Below are 22,975 nucleotides of genomic sequence, written 5' to 3' on the forward strand. Positions count from 1 at the left end.
TACGTCAGGGAAGAGAATTCCCACACAAGGGAACTATATTTATTTGGAGGAATTGGCTATTAAATACAAAACATATATATTTTTCATCACTTGAAATAATTACATGCTGTAAGCATTCTATGGAGTCCCTTCCCCTCAAATCAACACTGTCTTTTTCAGTCGACTGTATATAATTGTCCCACATAATTCTGGCGTATATCTGGCATTCATCTTTTGGTTATGTACTGAAAACAGCCTTTTCTTTTGGAAATGGTAAGTAAAACAGGAGAATTAAATTTCATGCAGTGTTATACATAAAGAAAAAATGAGCTTGGCAATATATCAGTTGAAAAAAAAACACTCACAGCAAATTGTCTGCATTTAACCTTGACCTTCTTTTGTGAAATTCAGTCATCCCAATGCTAACCTCAGCCACATACCACAATAATCGGAAACACAGATGACCAAATAACCTGGGCATATTTCCAGAACTTGGCTGAAAATAGTTTGTCAACAGATTCCAACAACAGACCTTCCATCGCTCATGGTTAGTTAAAGTGGAATACACATACTGTACAAAGAGGCAGTTCGGTGGAAATCAGGAAGTGCTTCCAGCAATGTCATGATGGTTATCATAAAAGGAACTCCAGACCTGCTATACTTTTTAAGCATTCCAACAACAATTCTGGTGAAAACCAACTACAAATTTTTAACATATCTTAAAGGCTTAAAGACGCAAATGTTGAGTTAAAGGAGGAACTTGGATTTGTCTAGCCCCTCTTATCCATACCTAAAGGGGGGTGTTCATCATTGACTGGAAGTCAGGATAATCCATGGCCTACGCTTCTGGTTGACCATTTGCTTGTTCCCCCACTTTGTCCGCCAGCACAAGATGAAGTACAGAATGTTGGTACGATCAGATACACGCATTAAAGGGAATATATAGCTTGAGGTGAGGCCAACATTTAGTTTGAAGCTATAGTACAGCTAAAGGAGAGCACCTAACTGCATCATAATAAATCTGATGCTCTCCACATCCATTCCATTATTTTTTTTGTATCTAAATGAGAAAAACATCAAAGGGGGAAGCAGGTGTATTTCTCCGCCTCCTATCAACACAATTTCAATAGGCCTCTGTATACTGATGACGTCACACTTTGATTATTTGTGCACTTTTTTAGTGGGCGCTGTGTTCCAATGGTTACGGTGTTCGACTCGTGTGCTGTGGTACATGGGTTCGAACCCTGACAGGGAACATGGTGCTTGTGATCTTGGACAAAGCACTTTACTAAGACTGCCTTTCTCCACCCAGGAGTATAAATGGGTACCTGTGAAGGTAGAGACTAAATTGCACTGATCTCGAGCTGCTGCAGAAAAAGTGGTCTCATTCCTGATGAACAGGGATAATAATTGTGATGCACATTTGATCATATACATATGGAGTTTGCGCAATATAAATGTCTAAATGATTATTATATATAATGGGGCTACGAAACCGCCATACTCACCAGGCACCCATAAGAAATCACAGTGTAAACAAAGTGTGATGTCATTAGTGCAAAGGCGTAATTTGGTAATTATATAGAGTATCGAAGTTTGACATCAACTGTCTTTGTTCTGGTTCACCAATGGTTCCCGCGCTGTCTTCACACAACACACTTTGGTACTCTATAACGCTTGAATAAATCCCTGTCATCTGATTGGTGGGTTGCTGCACGTCATTGAATTATACACGTCCCAACCCATAGCCTGGCCGTGCCGCAAGAATAACAATTCCATCCACTGCACGGTCACACTATTGATGGCGCTATAACATGGCTCTAATATGGCCTTGATGACCAAGATTCATTCAGGTGTTGTATAAAACAAATAATGAAGGTTTCATATTCATGCAATGGAAAGAATAATTCCACTAGGAATTATTATTAATTTAATAATAGGAACATTCCATCTGTCACCTCATGAAATTATACGCCGATTACCACTGCACCCATAAACATTTCAATTTTTGTATAACATGTCATTCTCTATTAAGAAGTTTCAATGATGCACTTACATTATACAACAACAAAAATGTGTGGCTGTGTGGCTGTGGCCCCTGATTAGGTTTTCAATCTAAAAATTTGTAAAAATTCTCTTACAAATCAATTAGGTTTCTGGTACAAAATATGTATACATATTAATGACTGGCTTCTGATTCTAGCTTGATTTTTGTCATAAACATATAATTGTTATTCTGTGCATATTGCAAACCTTGCATACTCCTCTGCAACTGACAGGCACTCCCTGACCTTTTGTCGACCTTTGCCCTGTGACCTGGCAAAGGTCATACTACCGCCACCCTTGCCCTGTAGCACCGACATCACAGGACCCATCCATGCATTGGCTGACAGCCTTCCCTTGGTCTTGACATGTAAAGAAACAACAGCACACAAAACAAACCAACAACAATTGTGTTTAAAAACTCCATGACTGATCCAAGGTATGAAGAAATATTCCTGTTTCAGTATGTAAACATTAGATACAAATAAAACTTACATGTTGTGGAAACCTAGTGAGTATCAATTGTTAATTGTTGACTGAGGTGATGTGGGATATGACGTTTTGTCAACACCCAAAAGGCACATGGCACCCTCGGCTTCGCCTCGGGTGCTATGCATCCAGGGAGGGGGGGGGGGGGCGGTTGCATAAAGCTCAGTTTGTTTTTCACAAAGTTTTCAGTCTGAATTTGTTAGGAGGTAATGGTATTTCCTTTGCACTGCTACCCATTTGCAAATCGCTGTGCCAAGCCCAATGCAGTGCACTTAATATCAAGATTGTGTCAGTGTAAAACTACATGTAGTGTGCATTTTTTGCCCATATTTGCAGAAAAGGCGGGGGAGCTGCATATTTGAGGAAAATACTCAATTGCAAAACATAGTTTTAACAACATTTCAAATATCCCAATGTAAGTTATATGTAACATCCAATTACGTAACTTTCAATTGACCATGTTAATCTCTACAGTTGCATGAAATATAGCCCATGAGTCCATTCTCCTATGTGTACTAATTGACATTGTGTACAATGTCAATGCCCCTGAGATAGATAAATAACAGTTGTTGCAGAGAAAATCCTTTAAACCTTCCAAAGTGAAACTGTTTTTCTATAATTTGATTTTGGTTTGGAAGATTTCTTTATCAATTTACTGGGTTATAATTCTGGGGTGAACTAATCAACTGGTGGCAAAATGAAGTCACAGAACATATATGATGGTGGGTTTCAGCGATTTCACTCTGGTCAGTTTTGCTTTTTAGATGTTTATTCCGGGACTCCATCTCAGTAGTGAGTACAGTGTATGTAGAAGGTAGTCCATATATGGGCTACATGAAAAATCATTCAAGAAAGTACGCCACACAAACTGTTGAGGGCTGATTACAGAACATTTTATCTAATTGTTTCTCCTGAATTTGTAACTATAGTTGTACAAAATATTTGCAATAATGCATAGCTACACCAAGTTTAGCTGCGCAACAAGTTTGTTGCATAAATCATATGCATGATTTATAAGTTACTAAACCTGAAATCAGTTGCAGGTTTGACAGGGACAGATTGATACCAGTGGCTAATGATCAGGTGGCAGGCTCACCTTGGGAACCATGCAGATGGCAGCCACATCGTCCTTGCAACCACTGATCAGCATGAGAGGGGTGTCTGGTAACATCTTGGCTAGCTCCTTGGCAATCTCAAGTAGTAACTGAGCAAGTGTAAAATACCGGTAATAGGATAAACTGGCATCTCCACAATCACATACCTTATCAAAATTCTTTAAATTGATGAAACCCAGTTTAAAAAAACATTTACAAGCTCCTTAATTTAGCATCTCTTCTTAGTAACCCATTTGTCACTCTGTCAATTGAGCTGTTTTATCTGTAGTATTTTCTTTAATATAAATACTATTTTATTCCCTGTGACCAGTGTCTATCTTATTGTCCATTATTTTGTTTCTATCTCTTGCTCTAAAATTGTCAATGTATACTTAAAAATAACAGCGTTGCTGTTGAAACCCCTCAGCCAGAGTCAAGTTATCATCCGGAAACCATTTACCTTTAACTCAACGTGGTGACCTTGACCTTTGGCCTTTGACCCCAGAACCAGTCCCAACATGCCTGTACCAATGGGAAACCCCCTACCGAAGTTAGACACCAACATTTCATTTCTAACTCAAGTTATCATTCGGAACCATTTACATTGAACTCACCACGGTGACCTTGACCTTTGACCTTTTGACCCCAAAACCAATCCCAACTTGCCTGTACCCAAGGGCAAACCCCTACCTCAGTCAGACACCAAAATCTCATTTCTAACTCAAGTTATCATCCGGAAACCATTTACCTTTAACTCACCATGCTGACCTTGACCTTTGACCTTTTGACCCCAAAACCAATCCCAACTTGCCTTCTCCCAAGGGGAACCCTCTTCCAAAGTTAGACACCAAAATCGCATTTCTAACTCAAGTTATCATCCGGAAACCATTTACCTTTAACTCACAATGGTGACCTTGACCTTTGACCTTTTGACCCCAAAACCAATCCCAACTTGCCTACTCCCAAGGGCAACCCTCTACCAAAGTTAGACACCAAAATCTCATTTCTAACTCAAGTTATCATCCTGAAACCATTTACATTTAACTCACCACGGTGACCTTGACCTTTGACCTTTTGACCCCAAAACCAATCCCAACTTGCCTACTCCCAAGGGCAACCCCCTATCAAAGTTAGACACCAAAATCTCATTTCTAACTCAAGTTATCATCCGGAAACCATTTACCTTTATCTCACCATGCTGACCTTGACCTTTGACCTTTTGACCCCAAAACCAATCCCAACTTGCCTTCTCCCAAGGGGAACCCTCTTCCAAAGTTAGACACCAAAATCGCATTTCTAACTCAAGTTATCATCCGGAAACCATTTACCTTTAACTCACAATGGTGACCTTGACCTTTGACCTTTTGACCCCAAAACCAATCCCAACTTGCCTACTCCCAAGGGCAACCCTCTACCAAAGTTAGACACCAAAATCTCATTTCTAACTCAAGTTATCATCCTGAAACCATTTACATTTAACTCACCACGGTGACCTTGACCTTTGACCTTTTGACCCCAAAACCAATCCCAACTTGCCTACTCCCAAGGGCAACCCCCTATCAAAGTTAGACACCAAAATCTCATTTCTAACTCAAGTTATCATCCGGAAACCATTTACCTTTATCTCACCATGCTGACCTTGACCTTTGACCTTTTGACCCCAAAACCAATCCCAACTTGCCTTCTCCCAAGGGGAACCCTCTTCCAAAGTTAGACACCAAAATCTCATTTCTAACTCAAGTTATCATCCGGAAACCATTTACATTTAACTCACCACGGTGACCTTGACCTTTGACCTTTTGACCTCAAAACCAATCCCAACTTGCCTACTCCCAAGGGCAACCCCCTACCGAAGTTACAACCCCAAACAACATTTCTAACTCAAGTTATCATCCGGAAACTAAGCTGCCCGGACGGACGGACGGACGTCCGTTCCAGCCAGACGGAATTGTGGGGTGATAGCATTGTGTTCCCATTATCCCTTTTTCTAAAGATTCCCTTCTGGGGTGATGTTTTTCTATTGTGAAAAAAGTGGGGTGATGTGTCCTGAAAGGAACATCACCCCACAAGGGTGGTATGGTCAGAACGGACACACACACATCCGGACGGACGGACGCCCTAGGCGATGACAATACCCCTCGAGCCTCTCGGCTGAGGGGTAAAAACTATATACAATTGTGTTCAGACATATCCATACCAGATTAACCTCTCAGACTCACACCTGAACTTCATAAAATGATTAACGGTCATCCAGTAACTTGTGGATTATTACTTGATGTTGTCAGGAATGCACGATCCAAATGTTTTATTTGTCAGAGTTTCCATTTAAAAAAAATAATTCTCACTTTATCACTCGATCCTGTTCAAACCTCTGAGGGAAAATCATCATGCAAAGGAATTGCATTGATCCCTACCAAAAACAAAACATGTGGTTTCTACATTTGGTAATGGTAACACAAACAACTCAACTGCAAATGCACTCACAAATCTACTGATCAGATTGATGCAGCAGCAGTATTAAGTAACCTTCAAAAAGCAACAACAATTTCAATGGTTATTGTATTCTATGAAATTTGAGTTTCAATGATTACCTTTGAGTTGATTTCATTTGTGACATTTCGGACAAGGTAAGGTGGGACATTGGCATCAGAGGATGATTCTTGGTAGTCAGAGTAAAGGCTTCCAACAATCTACAATTGAAACAAAAACTCTGTCATTGTAAAATAGATAGTGTCGGTTTGGCTATAATATATTAGTGCATTTAATCAATGATTAGGAGTACTTCATGTTCATTCATGTTTCATTCAAATGTAATATTACTTTTAATTCACAGTTAATCCCAGACCACTTTACATCACTGCTCGCTTTCAATTGTTCGAAAAACATGGGGTTGTTTTAGCTCAACTCTATCCACAAGTAAAATATATTGCATTTCCAGCTTTTCATGCTTCTTCGTGTTCTGGGGGGTGGGGGGGGGGGGGGGGGGGAGAAGGCAGGGACATATAGAAGACATTTGGTTATACAATGATAATAGATAACAGCTGTCCAATTATGTCACTGGTAACTCTGAAACTGTGGGTGCAGAATTGGGGGTGCTGTTGGGGTGCAGAATTGGCGAACTATTTGCACAGAATTTTCCGTATTTTTCTTCCTGGTGATGCTGTCTCGTTCAAAAATCAAATTTCTGATCTCGTCTTTGGAACAAGAGAGAAAATTCTTCTTTGAAGGCGACATTGTCATCTGCCAACATTATTACGGTGAAATTACAGCGCAATTTGTACACTTAAAAAAAGCAGACAAGCAGTGATGAACGATGAAAACAACAATGACGGTTGTAGCAGAAATAGTGCTTCACTGTCCCACATGGCATATCTCACAGGAACATACATCAACTTGCGTAGTACCAGCGTAGCTACAACCTCATACCTGAGGTCACACTAATCTAATATAAGTTACGCGGTTCGACACTTCCAACAGCGGGAAAGATCAAGGTAATGTACCATGTGTCACATGATCCATCTCGACCAATAAAACTTGACAATCTTTTACCGTGGTATAACAATATCTTATGTAGCACAGTCCACATCCATCTCCGCGTAACAGGCTATTCCAAGATGCGAATGCCATTTCAGCTGCACACGCACTCGTGGAACGTGGAAAATGCAGTGCATCTGTGTCCCATATACCCTTCAGCCTCGTGGCATGTGGGACGCAGATGCACTACATTATTCTGTGTTCCAATCGAGCTCGCGGGATGATGTATAGGTGCTATGTTCCATCTAAAGCTACATCTGAACAAATCAAATTGGATAAAATGACATATGTTCAAGTTGCTTGCCTGTTTGACCTTTGACCTCTCTGCCATCTTCTCCGTTTGTTTAACCTTCTCCCTCATGGCATGAATTTGTTGATTAATAGTTTCCTTTCTCCGGGCTTCTATCCAGGTGGTGTCTAAGGTTGTAGCAAGTAGATCCAGGGATTGTTTCACATTTGTAATTTCCGCTATGGTGTCACTGCACAACAGTGATTTCAACTGTAAGAAAGAAGAGATGTACGGCAATGCAATTAGGATCATATTTTGTTCTTATTAACCTGTTTTACTCTCGTTAAAAACAACATGTTTGCAGTGAAGAATAGGCACACATTTTTGAGTCATTGGATTGGAAAGTCATATTTTCTTTTTTTATTCAAGGCTTGGTTCAGTTGCACTGATATTCAAAGTCGAGGAAGTAGTACGAAAGACAAGGGCACCATTCCTGACAGCATTCCGTGATTCAACCACACAACTCCACTTGTAATAATTATTTGTACATGGTAAAGCAATTAGGCTCGTCTTTTTCTTCCAACAAATGCCAGTGAAATGTATCACTAACGCTCTCTTAGTCTTAGCCATCCTCAAGATAATTATCATGATTTTTAAAGCATTGCATTTTGTACAACTAAATCTGAAACCTCCGAAAATTGCACATGTTGGATTTTATCCCCTGGATGTTCAAGAGCAGATGAGGGTACCCGTACCTAACTGGCCATGTGCTAGCGGGCGGCACAGTTGCATATCATCTTGCGCAGTTGTACATGCATGCAGCACACACTGTATTAGTGTGACACATGATTTTTCCATGTCACAGGTCATTGCTTAACCTTTTATCCAGCCGGAAAAGGCTCTGATCAGTGTTGGCCTAGGTGTCGTAGAAACACTCCATTAACGACTGGTGAAAGAGATTGAACCTACGCGTGCGATTTTAACGTGCCATTTTCATCGACTTTTCATCGACTCTTCTTCCAAACTATGATTTAAATATAATGTCATATTGTGGAAAAAGTCGTTAAAGAAAATATGAAAATCGTTGAAAAATTCAAAAAGTCGGATTTCTGATTAAAATCGCAAAGTTTCATCTCTGCAGGCAGAACAACTAGGCTGCCCTACTGAGTAGGATGATAATTTACCTGGCTATCCAGCTCAGTTACTCGTTGTTGAAGGGTATTGGCGACATAGTCAGCTGATAGTGCATCATTGCCAGTGATGGCTGTGAGTCGACGGACACCCGCACTCACTTGCCGCTGAGCTGTGACGAGCAGCTTCTTAATATGACCAGTATTGCACACATGACTACAAATGCAAACAAATAATAGACATACTATCCATAAAAACCAAAACACACAACTTAGAATTCATTGAAACATCTTCACTTAGACTTCACAACCAATTTAAAAGTCAGCTGCTTACTGTTGCAAACCAAATTAATTGATGAAAAAACTTCTTAACTCTAAATGCTTTCAACAAACCATTAACTTTCCCTCAACAGTTTTGCATGGTTTGCTCTATGAAATACAAAAAAAATATCTTTGAAATCTAGCGCTTACTTTCCCCCACACAGTTCCACGGGATAATGCTTAGCTGCCGCACCCTCCAAAACCTCTGGAATGGGAACAGCTACAGAAACCACAGTCACAGGGTCAGTGTAGGCCTCCTCAAATACTGCCCTTACTCCCTCTGTGGTCTTGATGGTTGCTAGGGGAACCAACCCTCTGTAGACAGGATGTTTCTTAGTGATGATGTCATTGACAATCTGGGTCACTTGTTGCAGTTGCGAGTGGTCAAGAGCTGCCTGAAAATGAACAATAGACTGTTCCTGAGTGGGCCATCTACATCTACATCTACGATGGGTTTCATCAAAGCAGCATGTCCATGTTGATTTGTCTATGCTCAGAGCTAAATGGGGTCATCCACACAATTTTATTCATCTTAAATATTTTTCATGGTTTCATTTTGGTTTTGGAAATGGGGGAAACTCATTTCTTCAGTTTATCCAGCTACCTGGTGTCTGATTGCATTTCCTTTACATTTGTTTACCAGTTTGTACATAAAAGGTAATATGTATAACATTTGCTTTTGCTGTAATTTTAAAGGATGGATTTGGGGGTTTGAATTTGTTAAAATGGTAAAAAAACATTATGCTAATTTATGAAACAAAGAACAATGACGTCACATCATTGTTATTATTTAGTGAATTAGTTACATATAAAGCATTTAAAAGAACTGCAGTCCCTGAGCTACTACAGTGCCCATTGGTTAACAAAATGAGCTATGATTCCCTGGTTCGAATCCTGCCATGTCCATTTTTCCAACGACTTTTTTCTCATTGAAGGGCAAGAAGGAGCTCAAAACCTAAGTGTCTTACTGTGATTCTGTGAAATTACTTAATTATAAGAGTGGTAAGACATCTGCACTAGAAAGCAGGAGGTCGTGGGTTCGAGTCCCACCCGAGTGATTTTTTCCAACTTTCACTCGGGAGGTAACACACTGAGTATACAGTGTTTAAACGTTGGTGAAGGGCAAAACCTAATTTGGTACTTAATTATATTTAAGTAGCTTCACCCACCTCATGAAAAAAAATCTGCACGCCGCACGCCATTCGTCGGTTTTTTCCAATGCTGGTCGGCTTACCATCATTGGAAATCGATACAAAAATTCCACTTTTTTTGAAAATGAGAGAACACCAGGTGTCATGATTTCACAGGATGCTTGATGAGGCTATTATCCAGTCAATGGATGTATTTGATATTAATCTGGGCCCAATGTCATGGCTCTGCTTACTGTTAGCCAAAAATCTGTGTTTATTATACCGGAAAATACTGTGCTTATGGTTAAGCGTATTTCACAGGGAGGAATTTTGGCTTCTGCGCAGGCGTACAACCCTTAAATAAGGATTCTGTGCTTACAAGGTTTGTACAGAATTTTTCGGCTAGCGCAGTTAGCACAGAATGGTGATCATAAGCGCGGAATTCTGTGGTAAGTGTTTTTTTATGTTTGTGAATGTTGTATATTACCTTTGAGTACACAAGCAGTCCCATTTTATGTTAAACTAACATGCAGGGTTTCATTGAACCCAAGTAAGATTTGAGGCTTTGCATGGTGGAGATACTAATGAATAAAAGGTTCGCGGAAACACCATGTGCCAATAGTTTCTCAACTAACAGAATGGTTCTGAAAAGAACCAGAGGTATAAACTCGACGTTCCGGTCAGTATGCTCTGAAGACCGTCAGAGCATACTGACCGGAACGTCGAGCTTATACCTCTGGTTCTTTTCAGAACCATTCTCTTAGTTTGAGAAATTATTCGCACATGGTGTTTCTGCAGACCTTTCATTCATTCATTAAACCTATTGGTTTGTTGACATTTCTCACAGAGCATATGACTGAGTTTGACCGAGCTAATGGCAAACAATGTCCATGACAACTGTTGTTAAGTCACTTGATCAAATGGCATGATGACTATGAAGACATGAAGAAAGGCCCCATGAAAAATTACATAAAAAGTTTTAGATACAGGCCTGTTAAGAATAATAAAATGACGTGATCTTGCACACTGCATAGAACATAGGGACCTATCATGAGCATTGATTGCTGTGGGTGGGCAGCGCCTAAAACCAAACCCTAAGGGTCATTTAATAGTTTCTTAATGAAACTGGGTATGCCGAGTCACAATTGCAGGCCTACCTTTGCTGTGAAGTCAAAGCGTAGACGATCCTGGGCAACCAATGAACCACGCTGCTCCAGATCACCTAGGACCTCCCGCAAAGCAAAGTTGAGTATGTGAGTTGCTGTATGATTCCGCATTATCTTCTGTCTTCGTACCTAAAAACAAAGGAGAGATCATGCTGTTACCTCAAAAAGAACAAAACGTTGGTGTCAAAAATAAACACATGGATTATTGTAGATAACGATCAGGATGAGGTGCACAATGACTTCAACAAAACTCATAAAATCATGTTTAGAAACTTATATTTGTATTGATACAAGCAAAATATTTGTGGTCTTCTGAAGTGGAATGGTTTTCCATTCAGTTAAGTCCCTCAAAAACATAGCATAGTGTTCTCTGAGGACTTGGGAGAAAGAATTCACAAGCTTACTCGGAAGGGAATCGAACCCACTACTTCCTGCTTTCTAGTGCAGATGTCTTAACACTCGACCCTTCAGCTTACCGGGGTTGGTTGGCTGGTTCAAATCAGGATGGGTACTGCAATCAATCATGATTGGAGACTTTTGGAGCGAAGTTTGGAATTGGGGATATACGCTTTTGGGTGTTTTTTTTTTAAACATTGGCATTGGAAACATTGGCATTAATTATTTTATGTCACCTTGTTTAGAAACAGCATGAGATTGTCACCAGGTTTAACAGTCTCCACTGCAGTGCCTACATGCAACACATAGCCAGCATACAATTGCACATTCTCCACCTGAAAGACTACTTCCTGTAGAATAAGAAACACAAACAATAGTGTTATATGTGGAATTAGATTATAACACCGCGCTCCCACTTAAATTGGGAAAAGGTGGATCAAGATCCGGCATTTTGGTGCGATCGTTATCTTACCGCAACGAAACCACAAGAAAGGTGGATCTGATCCTGATCCACATTATAACGGTTAGCGTTCCCACTACACACAATTGCCGGATCTGATCCACCAATTGGGGGATCTGATCCGTCAATTTGGCAAAAGGTGGATCAGATCCCCCAATTGGTGGATCAAGTGGGAACGGGGTCTAACATTTCATTTCTTTTCACCCTGTTTATGTGACATTTCAGAATTTCCAGAATGACCACTGGATAACTCTGGAGAGTACTTCACTAATCTTCACAATAACCATTTCAAGAAGCACTATGATCAGTCATACCTCAAATTAAAATGGATAACCCATAGTAACCTACATTCATTTAAATTTTTATAAACAATTTCAAGAAACTTACCGTGACCTCCATTCACTAAAATTCCATGGGGACAATGTGTGACTTGTGGTAAGTTATACATGTAATGAGTCTATTGGTTATCCAATAATACAAGTGTTGTTTGCGCAACATTTCAATTTCTTTTGACACATTTCACCAAAGTTTCACAAGGGGCAAATCTGTAACGTTGGAAATATATTATAGTAAAACTTATGCAGTCATTTTAGGTGGCATAAGTTACGGCATACAAATAAAAAAAACACTATGCACTGCCACACAATTCCAAGGAGAGTAGGTCAAAACTATTTCAATAAAGAAGCTGGAGCTAATTCAATGTCTTTTTTGCGACTGATACTAAATCATACACAAACAGTCGAACACGTTTAATAGCATTGATTTGAAGTAAACTGTGCAGCTGAACAACAGCTCTGCTGTGTAAATTCTGCACATGGCATATATAAGTTACCGTACACACTTGCGTGAAATTGGATGCTGAAGACAGAGCCAACTCACCTCATTTTTGACTGAGTTCAGATGCCCCTCGTCCCACTCTTGTCCCCCTTGCTCGGCATAGAAATTGGTACAGTCTAAGACAATGCCGCATTCTTCACCACTGCTGACCACACTAGCAAATCCCTTGTCTGTTTTCAGTGCCAAGACCCGGGCAGGTAGTGGAGGGAATACTACAGAGACAATGTTGACATCAATCAAATATGACCTGGGTCATATAGGCCTAGTGGTTAACAGAACAGCTGTGCTATGCATATGCAGATGGACCCGGGCATGTCATCACTATACACTTATGAGGCCCCCTTCAATGGAGAAACCATTGTGCACGCTATAGGGCTCGCTCAATGACGGCCATCTCTGTAGGAGAACTACAGCTGCGAATCTTACGCAATCAAGTACGCATTGCGCAGTGTTGAAAATGTTCCAAACACGCGCGCTTGTTGCTGGAAATGTGTTCGAATTATGATGCAGCCAATGCGCGTTATGCAAGTTGACGCTCAAAATGCCGATGCACGTGGACGTTCTGTAGGAAATGACATCATTTGAACGAGACCTATTGTACAAAGTAGCTGTCATCACTATACACTCATGAGGCCCCCTTCAATGGAGAAACCACTGTGCATGCTACTGTACAAAGCAACTGCCCCATGACAAATTATCTGAACAGCAGCAAACACAATGCATTAGCCATTGAAGGGGGCCTCTGTGATATAATTGATAGCATGCCCAGATTAGTCTATATCATTCTGATTATTTCAGCTCATTTTACAAAGGGCTGATAATACTGGAGAATGATGCTTGGTGATGATTGATGGGTTTAAGCCCATAGAAAATCTTGTCGATATTTAAATTTGCTGCCAAACCTGAACTGAGCCATTGTTTACACAAGAATCTTGAAAACTTGTTAAACTGCACAGAACTTGAGAGTTGATTTGCAGCAGTAGATGTTACATCTGGTAATAATGTTGCCAACGTAAGGGTCATCACTACAAGCCTTCATGTGTTTCTAGATGGCCCTCACTCATATCATCCCAAAATACTTAATTATTGTTGAAATGTTACTGTGAAGATGAGTAAAATTAAACCAAACTTTAAACTGCCTGGTTTTGAAGAATTCACCAAGAGTTTCACTTATTTAGGGCTCTGCTTTAGCAACGACTCTTCAACTACTGTAGAAATATTGCACAAACAGAAAGTTTTTTAGTGGTTCAAAAGGATTCTGTGATGAAAGGACTAGCAATGATTATCTAGGCTGGTGCTGTTAGCATAGAATGGTCAACAGAAGTGCAGAATGTCACGGTTAGCTGAGCCATGAAGTAGGGCCCAGTGCTTGAGTGCCTTACCATATTTTCCCGAGTCTGTGTAGCTATAGTCATACTTGGGAGAGTCATTAGTGAACTTGACTTTCTTCCTCTGTAAGATGCTGAGGTCGATTGCATCCAAGCGGATCCGTGGCAGTTGGCCAAGGTTCTTCATGCCTCCTTGAGAAGTTACCTGAGAGATGAAGGAACATCAAGTACATTATGACGATTCAACTATGAATTGAATGTACCAACGCTAGTATCAAGGGAATAATCAAGACTGCTTGAATGATCAATATCAATACAAGTGGAAAAAAATCAATATTGTAGTAACATATAACTAGGAATATAAACAAATAAGTACCTATGTGAACATAAATGGTTAATAACAAAATCAATGAAACTATGAGTTGGGATATCAATGTATGATTCTTGTTTTTTTTTCCATTCCATTTAAATTAATCATTGAAATTATCAAAATCAATTATCAACAAAAACATCAATGAAATAATCACTACATGGAATAAAAACAATAAATATTAATGAGATATCGCCAGAACCGCACCTGAATAATCAACACTTATATGTATGTGGAACACTAAATATAAATATCAATGCAAAAAGTAAATGAAAAGTCCGTCAGATTGTGCAAAATACAATCAATAGAGATAAATTCCTGACAGTGCTAATATCTGCACATGGTAGTGTGCAGATATTAGCACTGTCAGTTTACCTCGTATGCCTTTAATCTAGCCCCCTCATATCCCTCCATGTCAATCTGGATACCATGTCAATTCAGGTTACCTCATATGCCTTTAATCTAGCCCCCTCATATCCCTCCATGTCAATCTGGATACCATGTCAATTCAGTTTACCGCATATGCCTTTAATCTAGCCCCCTCATATCCCTCCATGTCAATCTGGATACCATGTCAATTCAGGTTACCTCATATACCTTTATTCTAGCCCCCTCATACCCCTCCATGTCAATCTGGATACCATGTCAATTCAGGTTACCTCATATACCTTTATTCTAGCCCCCTCATACCCCTCCATGTCAATCTGGATACCATGTCAATTCAGGTTACCTCATATACCTTTATTCTAGCCCCCTCATACCCCTCCATGTCAATCTGGATACCATGTCAATTCAGGTTACCTCATACGCCTTTAATCTAGCCCCCTCATATCCCTCCATGTCAATCTGGATACCATGTCAATTCAGGTTACCTCATACGCCTTTAATCTAGCCCCCTCATATCCCTCCATGTCAATCTGGATACCATCTAGCCCCCTCATATCCCTCCATGTCAATCTGGATACCATGTCAATTCAGTTTACCTCATATACTTTTAATCTAGCCCCTTCATTTTCCTCCATGCCAATCTGGATACCATGGCAATTCAGGTTACCTCATATGCCTTTAATCTAGCCCCCTCATATCCCTCCATGTCAATCTGGATACCATGTCAATTCAGGTTACCTCATATACCTTTATTCTAGCCCCCTCATATCCCTCCATGTCAATCTGGTTACCATGTCAATTCAGGTTACCTCATATACCTTTAATCTAGCCCCTTCATTTTCCTCCATGCCAATCTGGATACCATGTCAATTCAGGTTACCTCATATGCCTTTAATCTAGCCCCCTCATATCTCTCCAATGTCAATCTGGATACCATGTCAATTCAGGTTACCTCATATACCTTTATTCTAGCCCCCTCATACCCCTCCATGTCAATCTGGATACCATGTCAATTCAGGTTACCTCATATACCTTTATTCTAGCCCCCTCATACCCCTCCATGTCAATCTGGATACCATGTCAATTCAGGTTACCTCATACGCCTTTAATCTAGCCCCCTCATATCCCTCCATGTCAATCTGGATACCATGTCAATTCAGGTTACCTCATACGCCTTTAATCTAGCCCCCTCATATCCCTCCATGTCAATCTGGATACCATCTAGCCCCCTCATATCCCTCCATGTCAATCTGGATACCATGTCAATTCAGTTTACCTCATATACTTTTAATCTAGCCCCTTCATTTTCCTCCATGCCAATCTGGATACCATGGCAATTCAGGTTACCTCATATGCCTTTAATCTAGCCCCCTCATATCCCTCCATGTCAATCTGGATACCATGTCAATTCAGGTTACCTCATATACCTTTATTCTAGCCCCCTCATATCCCTCCATGTCAATCTGGTTACCATGTCAATTCAGGTTACCTCATATACCTTTAATCTAGCCCCTTCATTTTCCTCCATGCCAATCTGGATACCATGTCAATTCAGGTTACCTCATATGCCTTTAATCTAGCCCCCTCATATCTCTCCAATGTCAATCTGGATACCATGTCAATTCAGGTTACCTCATACGCCTTTAATCTAGCCCCCTCATATCTCTCCAATGTCAATTCAATTTACCTCATATGCCTTTAATCTAACCTTCTCATATCCCTCCATGTCAATCTGGATACCATGTCAATTCAGGTTACCTCATACGCCTTTAATCTAGCCCCCTCATATCCCTCCATGTCAATTTGGATACCATGTCAATTCAGTTTACCTCATATACCTTTAATCTAGCCCCCTCATATCCCTCCATGTCAATCTGGATACCATGTCAATTCAGTTTACCGCATATGCCTTTAATCTAGCCCCCTCATATTCCTCCATGTCAATCTGGATACCATGTCAATTCAGTTTACCGCATATGCCTTTAATCTAGCCCCCTCATATCCCTCCATGTCAATCTGGATACCATGTCAATTCAGTTTACCGCATATGCCTTTAATCTAGCCCCCTCATATCCCTCCATGTCAATCTGGATACCATGTCAATTCAGTTTACCGCATATGCCTTTAATCTAGCCCCCTCATATCCCTCCATGTCAAACTGGATACCATGTCAATTCAGGTTACCTCATACGCCTTTAATCTAGCCCCCTCATATCTCTCCAATGTCAATTCAATTTACCTCATATGCCTTTAATCTAACCTTCTCATATCCCTCCATGTCAATCTGGATACCATGTCAATTCAGGTTACCTCATACGCCTTTAATCTAGCCCCCTCATATCCCTCCATGTCAATTTGGATACCATGTCAATTCAGTTTACCTCATATACCTTTAATCTAGCCCCCTCATATCCCTCCATGTCAATCTGGATACCATGTCAATTCAGTTTACCGCATATGCCTTTAATCTAGCCCCCTCATATCCCTCCATGTCAATCTGGATACCATGTCAATTTAGTTTACCTCATATACCTTTAATCTAGCCTTCTCATATCCCTCCATGTCAATCTGGATACCATGCCAATTCAGGTTACCTCATATGCCTTTAATCTAGCCTTCTCATATCCCTCAATGTCAATCTGGATACCATGTCAATTCAGGTTACCTCATATGCCTTTATTCTAGCCCCCTCATATCCCTCCATGTCAATCTGGATACCATGTCAAATCAGGTTACCTCATATGCCTTTAATCTAGCCCCCTCATATCCCTCCATGTCAATCTGGATACCATGTCAAATCAGGTTACCTCATATGCCTTTAATCTAGCCCCCTCATACCCCTCCATGTCAATCTGGATACCATGTTCCTCAGCCACCAATGTTGTCAAGTCAAGTGGGAAACCATATCCATCGTACATCTTCCAGGCAACATCACCTGCAAATATTGAAACATTTCAGTATGAGTACTTCATGAAAGTAAATGAAAGTAAAGCTGTATTAAAAGCAGAATAACATCCATGACAAGTACTTGAAGTATAATTTAAGAAAAATGACAAACATCATGCCATAGAGTGCCACCCAAGCAAGGCAGTGACCAACTACCAACATAGGGCTAAACAGCAGATATGGAAATCTAGATGTTGCAGGTTTGAGTTCTACTGTTATTATTTAACTCTCTTTGCTCATCTGAAAATTGTGCAATGTACCTGACAGCTTAGATCCAGCTGGCAGTTTGGATAGACTTTTGGACAGGAATTTCTGGCCCTTTTTGAGAGTTTTCAGAAACTGGTGTTCTTCAGCAGAGATGATGTCCATGATGTGTTGTGGATCTTGTCTCAGTTCAGGATACATGCTACCCTGTGAGAATGCAATGTGGAATTCAATAAGATATTACATAATAAATATGATCGTCATATTAAAATATCCAAATCATTATAAAATAGTTTACTTAGTTGAACAGGAACTATGACATTGAATTCACTATGAAAGTATTCTGTTTTTCATGCTGAGTGGCATATAAGGCAAAACAGAAAATATATCAAAAATTCTTTTAAAAAAATGCCAAGATGTATGGAGATTTCTCCAATGTTTTCTTAATGTAATGATACAATTCACCAAATTACATGTTTTTATAAAGTGTACTAACATTAATAACAGGAGATGGATAACATTCTCAGTGGTAAAGAAATGTTTTTGTTTTAAAATCATGTTCTATTTAAAGCTGCACCCCCTGTGCTATTTTGGAGTTTCACCGCAATTTTGGAGTTTCACCGCAATATAGAGATTATTTTCTTCATAATTTTAAGTTGCCAATTTTCTAGAAATACAAAAGTTAGTCAATTTTTAATGAAACATTCTAAGAAAAAAATCTGTCCAAGTTTAGTTATGGAATAACTACTTTTCAAAATTTGATTTATTTGCAACCCAACTATAAGTCAGGTGGGTCTTTTTGAGAGTTCCAGGTGCAAATGTAACCCAAAGTAAAAGCCTTTGTAAAGGGTTGCAGACACCTACAAATTGAAACAAGTGGTCCACGGACCGCATGTGTCGCCCCTTTTTGTTTTGTGATCTTAACAAAAGTAAAAATGTGGGCATTTTTAAACGACCTGAAATGACCCCTAGATGACCTTTGACCTCCAATTTTGGAAGACTTGTGATGAACCCCCACCCAAGGATCACTCCAGCCAGGTTACGTGAAAATCCATCAAATTTTGTAGACAAAGAAACATTTGAAGCATATTTGAACTATTACCTCTATTGACCCCTACATGACCTTTGACCTCCGATGAGGAATTGTGTCTTTCCACCCAAGGGTCACTGCATCCAAGTTTCATAAAAATCCATAAAAGCGAGTAGAAGTTATGCATGTTTTGCACAAACTTAACCTAAACCTCTGTAAATTGCATCATAATTGACCTCATTTGACCTTTGACCTGAAATTTATTCCACATTAGCTTTGGTACTCAATGACCCTTGTGTCCCAGTTTCATGGAAATCAGTAGTCTAGGGGTTAGAAGTTGCATGGTTTGATACCCGATAACCCGCTGCAGCAATAACCCGCCGCCGCGAGAGGGCGCTATCACGACTAACCAATATTGCCCATGGACTTGTCAGTAGCAACGTGAATCTCCTGAAATCTCCCCCCTGAAAAATGGGGGACACTAGTGCGCATGCGTGACTTCTGCAGTCAATTACGGTTCATTTTCAGTCCCACACATACTACACATAACAAAAGAGCTGACCAGTGAAGTTGCACAAAGGTCTTACTGCCTCTTTTATTGAACTGGAAGAAATTTGAGAGTTTGCTTCGGAACTACTATACATTTTTGAATTGCGTGCTGCATATATTAGGCCAAACAGGTGCGCGCGCATTACACAACCAATAGGAGATTCCCTAGATGTTGCTACTGACAAGTCTGTGGACGATATTGGTTGGTCGTGATAGCGCCCTCTCGCGGCGGCGGGTCATCGCATATCAAACCATGCAACGTCTAGCCCCTAGACTAGGAATTCAGGGGCGTGTTTTCGCGACTGTGACCAGAAACATGTTTCGGCTTTGGTCATTGGTCGAGCGTTTTCGTGTCTTCGGTTGGCTGGAGTGACTGTTCCAAACAAAACCAAACCAAGGCCAAGGGTCGGTTACGAAGTGCATTTCAAGATGGCGGAAAGATAAATACCCAACATTCAACAAAAGTGTTGGGAAAAATAAACTTGCAATGCTTATTTTTAATACGTACATCGCAAGTTTGTACATTTTAAGTGGCCTGTAATAAAATGTCTACAACTAAAAAGCCCACAAGGTATTATCCCAAATTTCGCAGGGACTGGCGGCAAACACCTAAGATTTATCGATGATGTTGAAATGTCCGCCATGTTTGTTTACAACTTTTTGACACTGTTTTCGGTTCAGCGTTTTTGTGCGCATGTGCAAACATGTTTCTGGTCGCGGTCACGAAAACACGTCCCTGGTGAATACTTTGGCAATGAGAGTAATTTGAAAAACTGTAACATAAACTTTAACATTCGGTCATACGGTCATACGTTCGTACGCTCCACGGGTACTTCCGGGGTACCGTCCTGTTCAGACTTGTACTCCACAATTTTTTCCTTCGAAAAACAGTACCCCACAAGTGAAATACAAAAGAAGGGAAATAAAGGACGAACAATGCACCTACCCCACAAGTCTCATCCGTGAAGTCAGTCATACAGAATGTAGGACTGGCAAGTGTCTCCCGAAACATTCGTTTGGGTGACACAAAAAGGGAGTTTTGGTTAAAATAAAGACGTACAAATTGAAACGTCTTTAGGGAAAAAGATTTGAATATGTTGCAAAGTGGAGGGAGAGGACCTTTTCCGTCGAGTATATATCACAGAGTTATTTAACAGAAACCAAACTTGCCACTGCTTACAGTTTTTTATAACACATTGAGCAGCTTCAACTCCAAATTTGGTATTGTGTTTGCACAAAATGATTTGACCACTTTGGCATAATGCTGACTTACCAAGGAGTCTATGACCACCGGAACCAGACTAGCCAGTAACCCTGGAGGAGCGTGTAGTTTCTCAGTTGCATAGCGCACAGCTCGACGTACAACTCGCTTCAACACATATCTAGGGAGATGACAACCAATTATGATGAGGGGATGTTTTATCCATCCAACTTCTCACTACACTTTAGTTTTTCTCACAGGTCTGTCATTAACTGACTTACTTAAAACTAAGACAGTTGTGGACATGAAACAATGATATGAATTTCATGGGTTGCATGTGCGCTCCTTCACGAAACTTTAGATGTGGGAATATGCAAACAATGCTGACTGGGTGTTAGGAATGAACATGTATGTGGTTCAAAACAATCTGCGTGCATATTTGGAATAAAAAAGCGGTTCCCTCAAACACTGTGCCGTGATTGGCCACTACCCAAATGGGTAATTTAGCTCATAGACTGTGTACACACGTCTGGCAGATTGACTAAGTCTGGATTTCTGAACTCACATAAAAATAACATGTATGTGTACATTTTTAACATGCTGGTCTGGCAGTGATGCGTGAGGGCGCGCATTATACACAGCTCATATCTTGACTGTGCAGTGCAGTGTGTAGGCATACGTAAATATTGTATGTGTGCGTTTACTGAACAAACCAAGCGAAACCCAGACTTGGGCCAAGTCTAGGGGAAAGTAAGAACCTAGAGTTTTAGGGGGAGGGGGGATCAATCTCCCATACCACACCACTCCCCTCTTGCTGCTTGATCATGTTATACAATTTATCCAATCCACGTTTCCACCTAGGATCAAACTCACCCTCGTTTGAAATAATCTGGTTGCCCGCCGTCGGCAATGGCTACTGTAAGCATCCTAGCATGGTCCGCTACTACTCGGTAGGCTGTGTCGATATAGTCAGAGTCTAAAGCACCAGTTAACCCACTGTAAGGCCGGGAACCAGACCCCTGTTGCAGGAAGGTGGACAAATTAATGATTGAAAAACAAAAACTTTTGTGAACAGGACAACAAATATTGCTATGGAATCTGTCAACAAATACGCCTTCTAACAATGAGAATCATAACATCTATTATTAGGTGAGAGTAATTTAGTGACATTTCTTGTTGGAATACTTGTGTCCTAAGAAAGCATCTCTCTAGCCAAAAGTGCATACATGTGATATGCTTTATCATGTAGAGTCGATTATGAACAATCAGTTGAAACCTGATTGACTACACTGCCATTTCCACTGAGGGTTCAAGTTGACTTTGCCAAAGCAGCTTTTGCTATGTGAGTGTTCTCACTTGGCTCTGGTAAGTAAGCAGACACAATGCCCTTGACAGTTCCCGTTCACAGTCCTGGAAGGACTTTATGTGACAGGAATTATGTAGACACTTGGCCATGTACAAAAAAGGGATGTATGCCCTTTGTTAGATATCATGGTATTATTAACAGACGTCTTCTTGCCTACCGCAGATTTACATGTTGCTGTATTCTTACACGTGTCTGGCCTTCGTTAATGTACATAAATTGCCATTGATTGAAATTAACTGCTCTCTTTGGCTCTTATGGGTCGCCATACAGTGCCCTGAGCCACATATATGGCTTCTTACATTTTCAATGGCCTTGAGTAGCGGCAAGAATAAGTCAGTCTCATAGTTGGATTCAACACCTTGTAGTATCGCCACAAGCCGCTCTAGCCCCATGCCTGCATCCACATGTTGCTGAGGCAACAGCTTCAAGCTGCCATCTGTTTGTCTGAAAATGACAGGTGCATTTTCATCAGAGTATGCTTAAACAAAGCTAATCAACATTTTCTGACAAGAAGTTGTCTGCTTTTGAGTTTCATTTTTGAGCTAGTTTAGAAGGCATAGTTATTGGTTTCACAAATCATTAATGCCCATGGTCAAGATGTTCAAATGGATTATTGACATCTGTGGCAAACTTGTTGCTTCTGATAATGCAAAGCCACAAAACCGACAAACTGAAGAATATTGGAGACATGGAGACATTGGCAGATATGGAACCTTGCCTTCCACCCAGGTTTAAGTCCTACATCATGTAATTAGGTTTGTTAGTCCCCATGATTCAATTGGTTTT

General features: G+C 40.4%; 1 protein-coding gene across 2 annotated transcripts in view; it reads right to left on the reverse strand.

The window, feature by feature from the left end:
- The window catches only part of LOC119722639 (alanine--tRNA ligase, cytoplasmic-like), a 29,716-nt gene continuing 6,741 nt past the window's right edge, over positions 1–22,975 (reverse strand). For both annotated transcript variants that reach the window (XM_038192857.1, XM_038192858.1), the window contains exons 6-20: positions 22,489–22,633; positions 21,697–21,842; positions 20,896–21,004; positions 18,100–18,250; positions 17,701–17,828; positions 14,191–14,341; positions 12,851–13,020; positions 11,748–11,861; positions 11,107–11,244; positions 8,970–9,214; positions 8,553–8,715; positions 7,444–7,638; positions 6,197–6,295; positions 3,608–3,715; positions 1–2,384 (exon numbers count right to left, since the gene is read on the reverse strand). In XM_038192857.1, coding sequence (XP_038048785.1) covers positions 2,211–2,384; positions 3,608–3,715; positions 6,197–6,295; positions 7,444–7,638; positions 8,553–8,715; positions 8,970–9,214; positions 11,107–11,244; positions 11,748–11,861; positions 12,851–13,020; positions 14,191–14,341; positions 17,701–17,828; positions 18,100–18,250; positions 20,896–21,004; positions 21,697–21,842; positions 22,489–22,633 — 2,236 coding nt within the window. In that variant the 3' untranslated portion in view covers positions 1–2,210. The remainder of the gene's footprint in view (positions 2,385–3,607; positions 3,716–6,196; positions 6,296–7,443; positions 7,639–8,552; positions 8,716–8,969; positions 9,215–11,106; positions 11,245–11,747; positions 11,862–12,850; positions 13,021–14,190; positions 14,342–17,700; positions 17,829–18,099; positions 18,251–20,895; positions 21,005–21,696; positions 21,843–22,488; positions 22,634–22,975) is intronic.

This window comes from Patiria miniata, unplaced genomic scaffold, assembly GCF_015706575.1.
Source record: "Patiria miniata isolate m_02_andy unplaced genomic scaffold, ASM1570657v1 HiC_scaffold_16, whole genome shotgun sequence".
Classification (NCBI taxonomy): Eukaryota; Metazoa; Echinodermata; class Asteroidea; order Valvatida; family Asterinidae; genus Patiria; species Patiria miniata.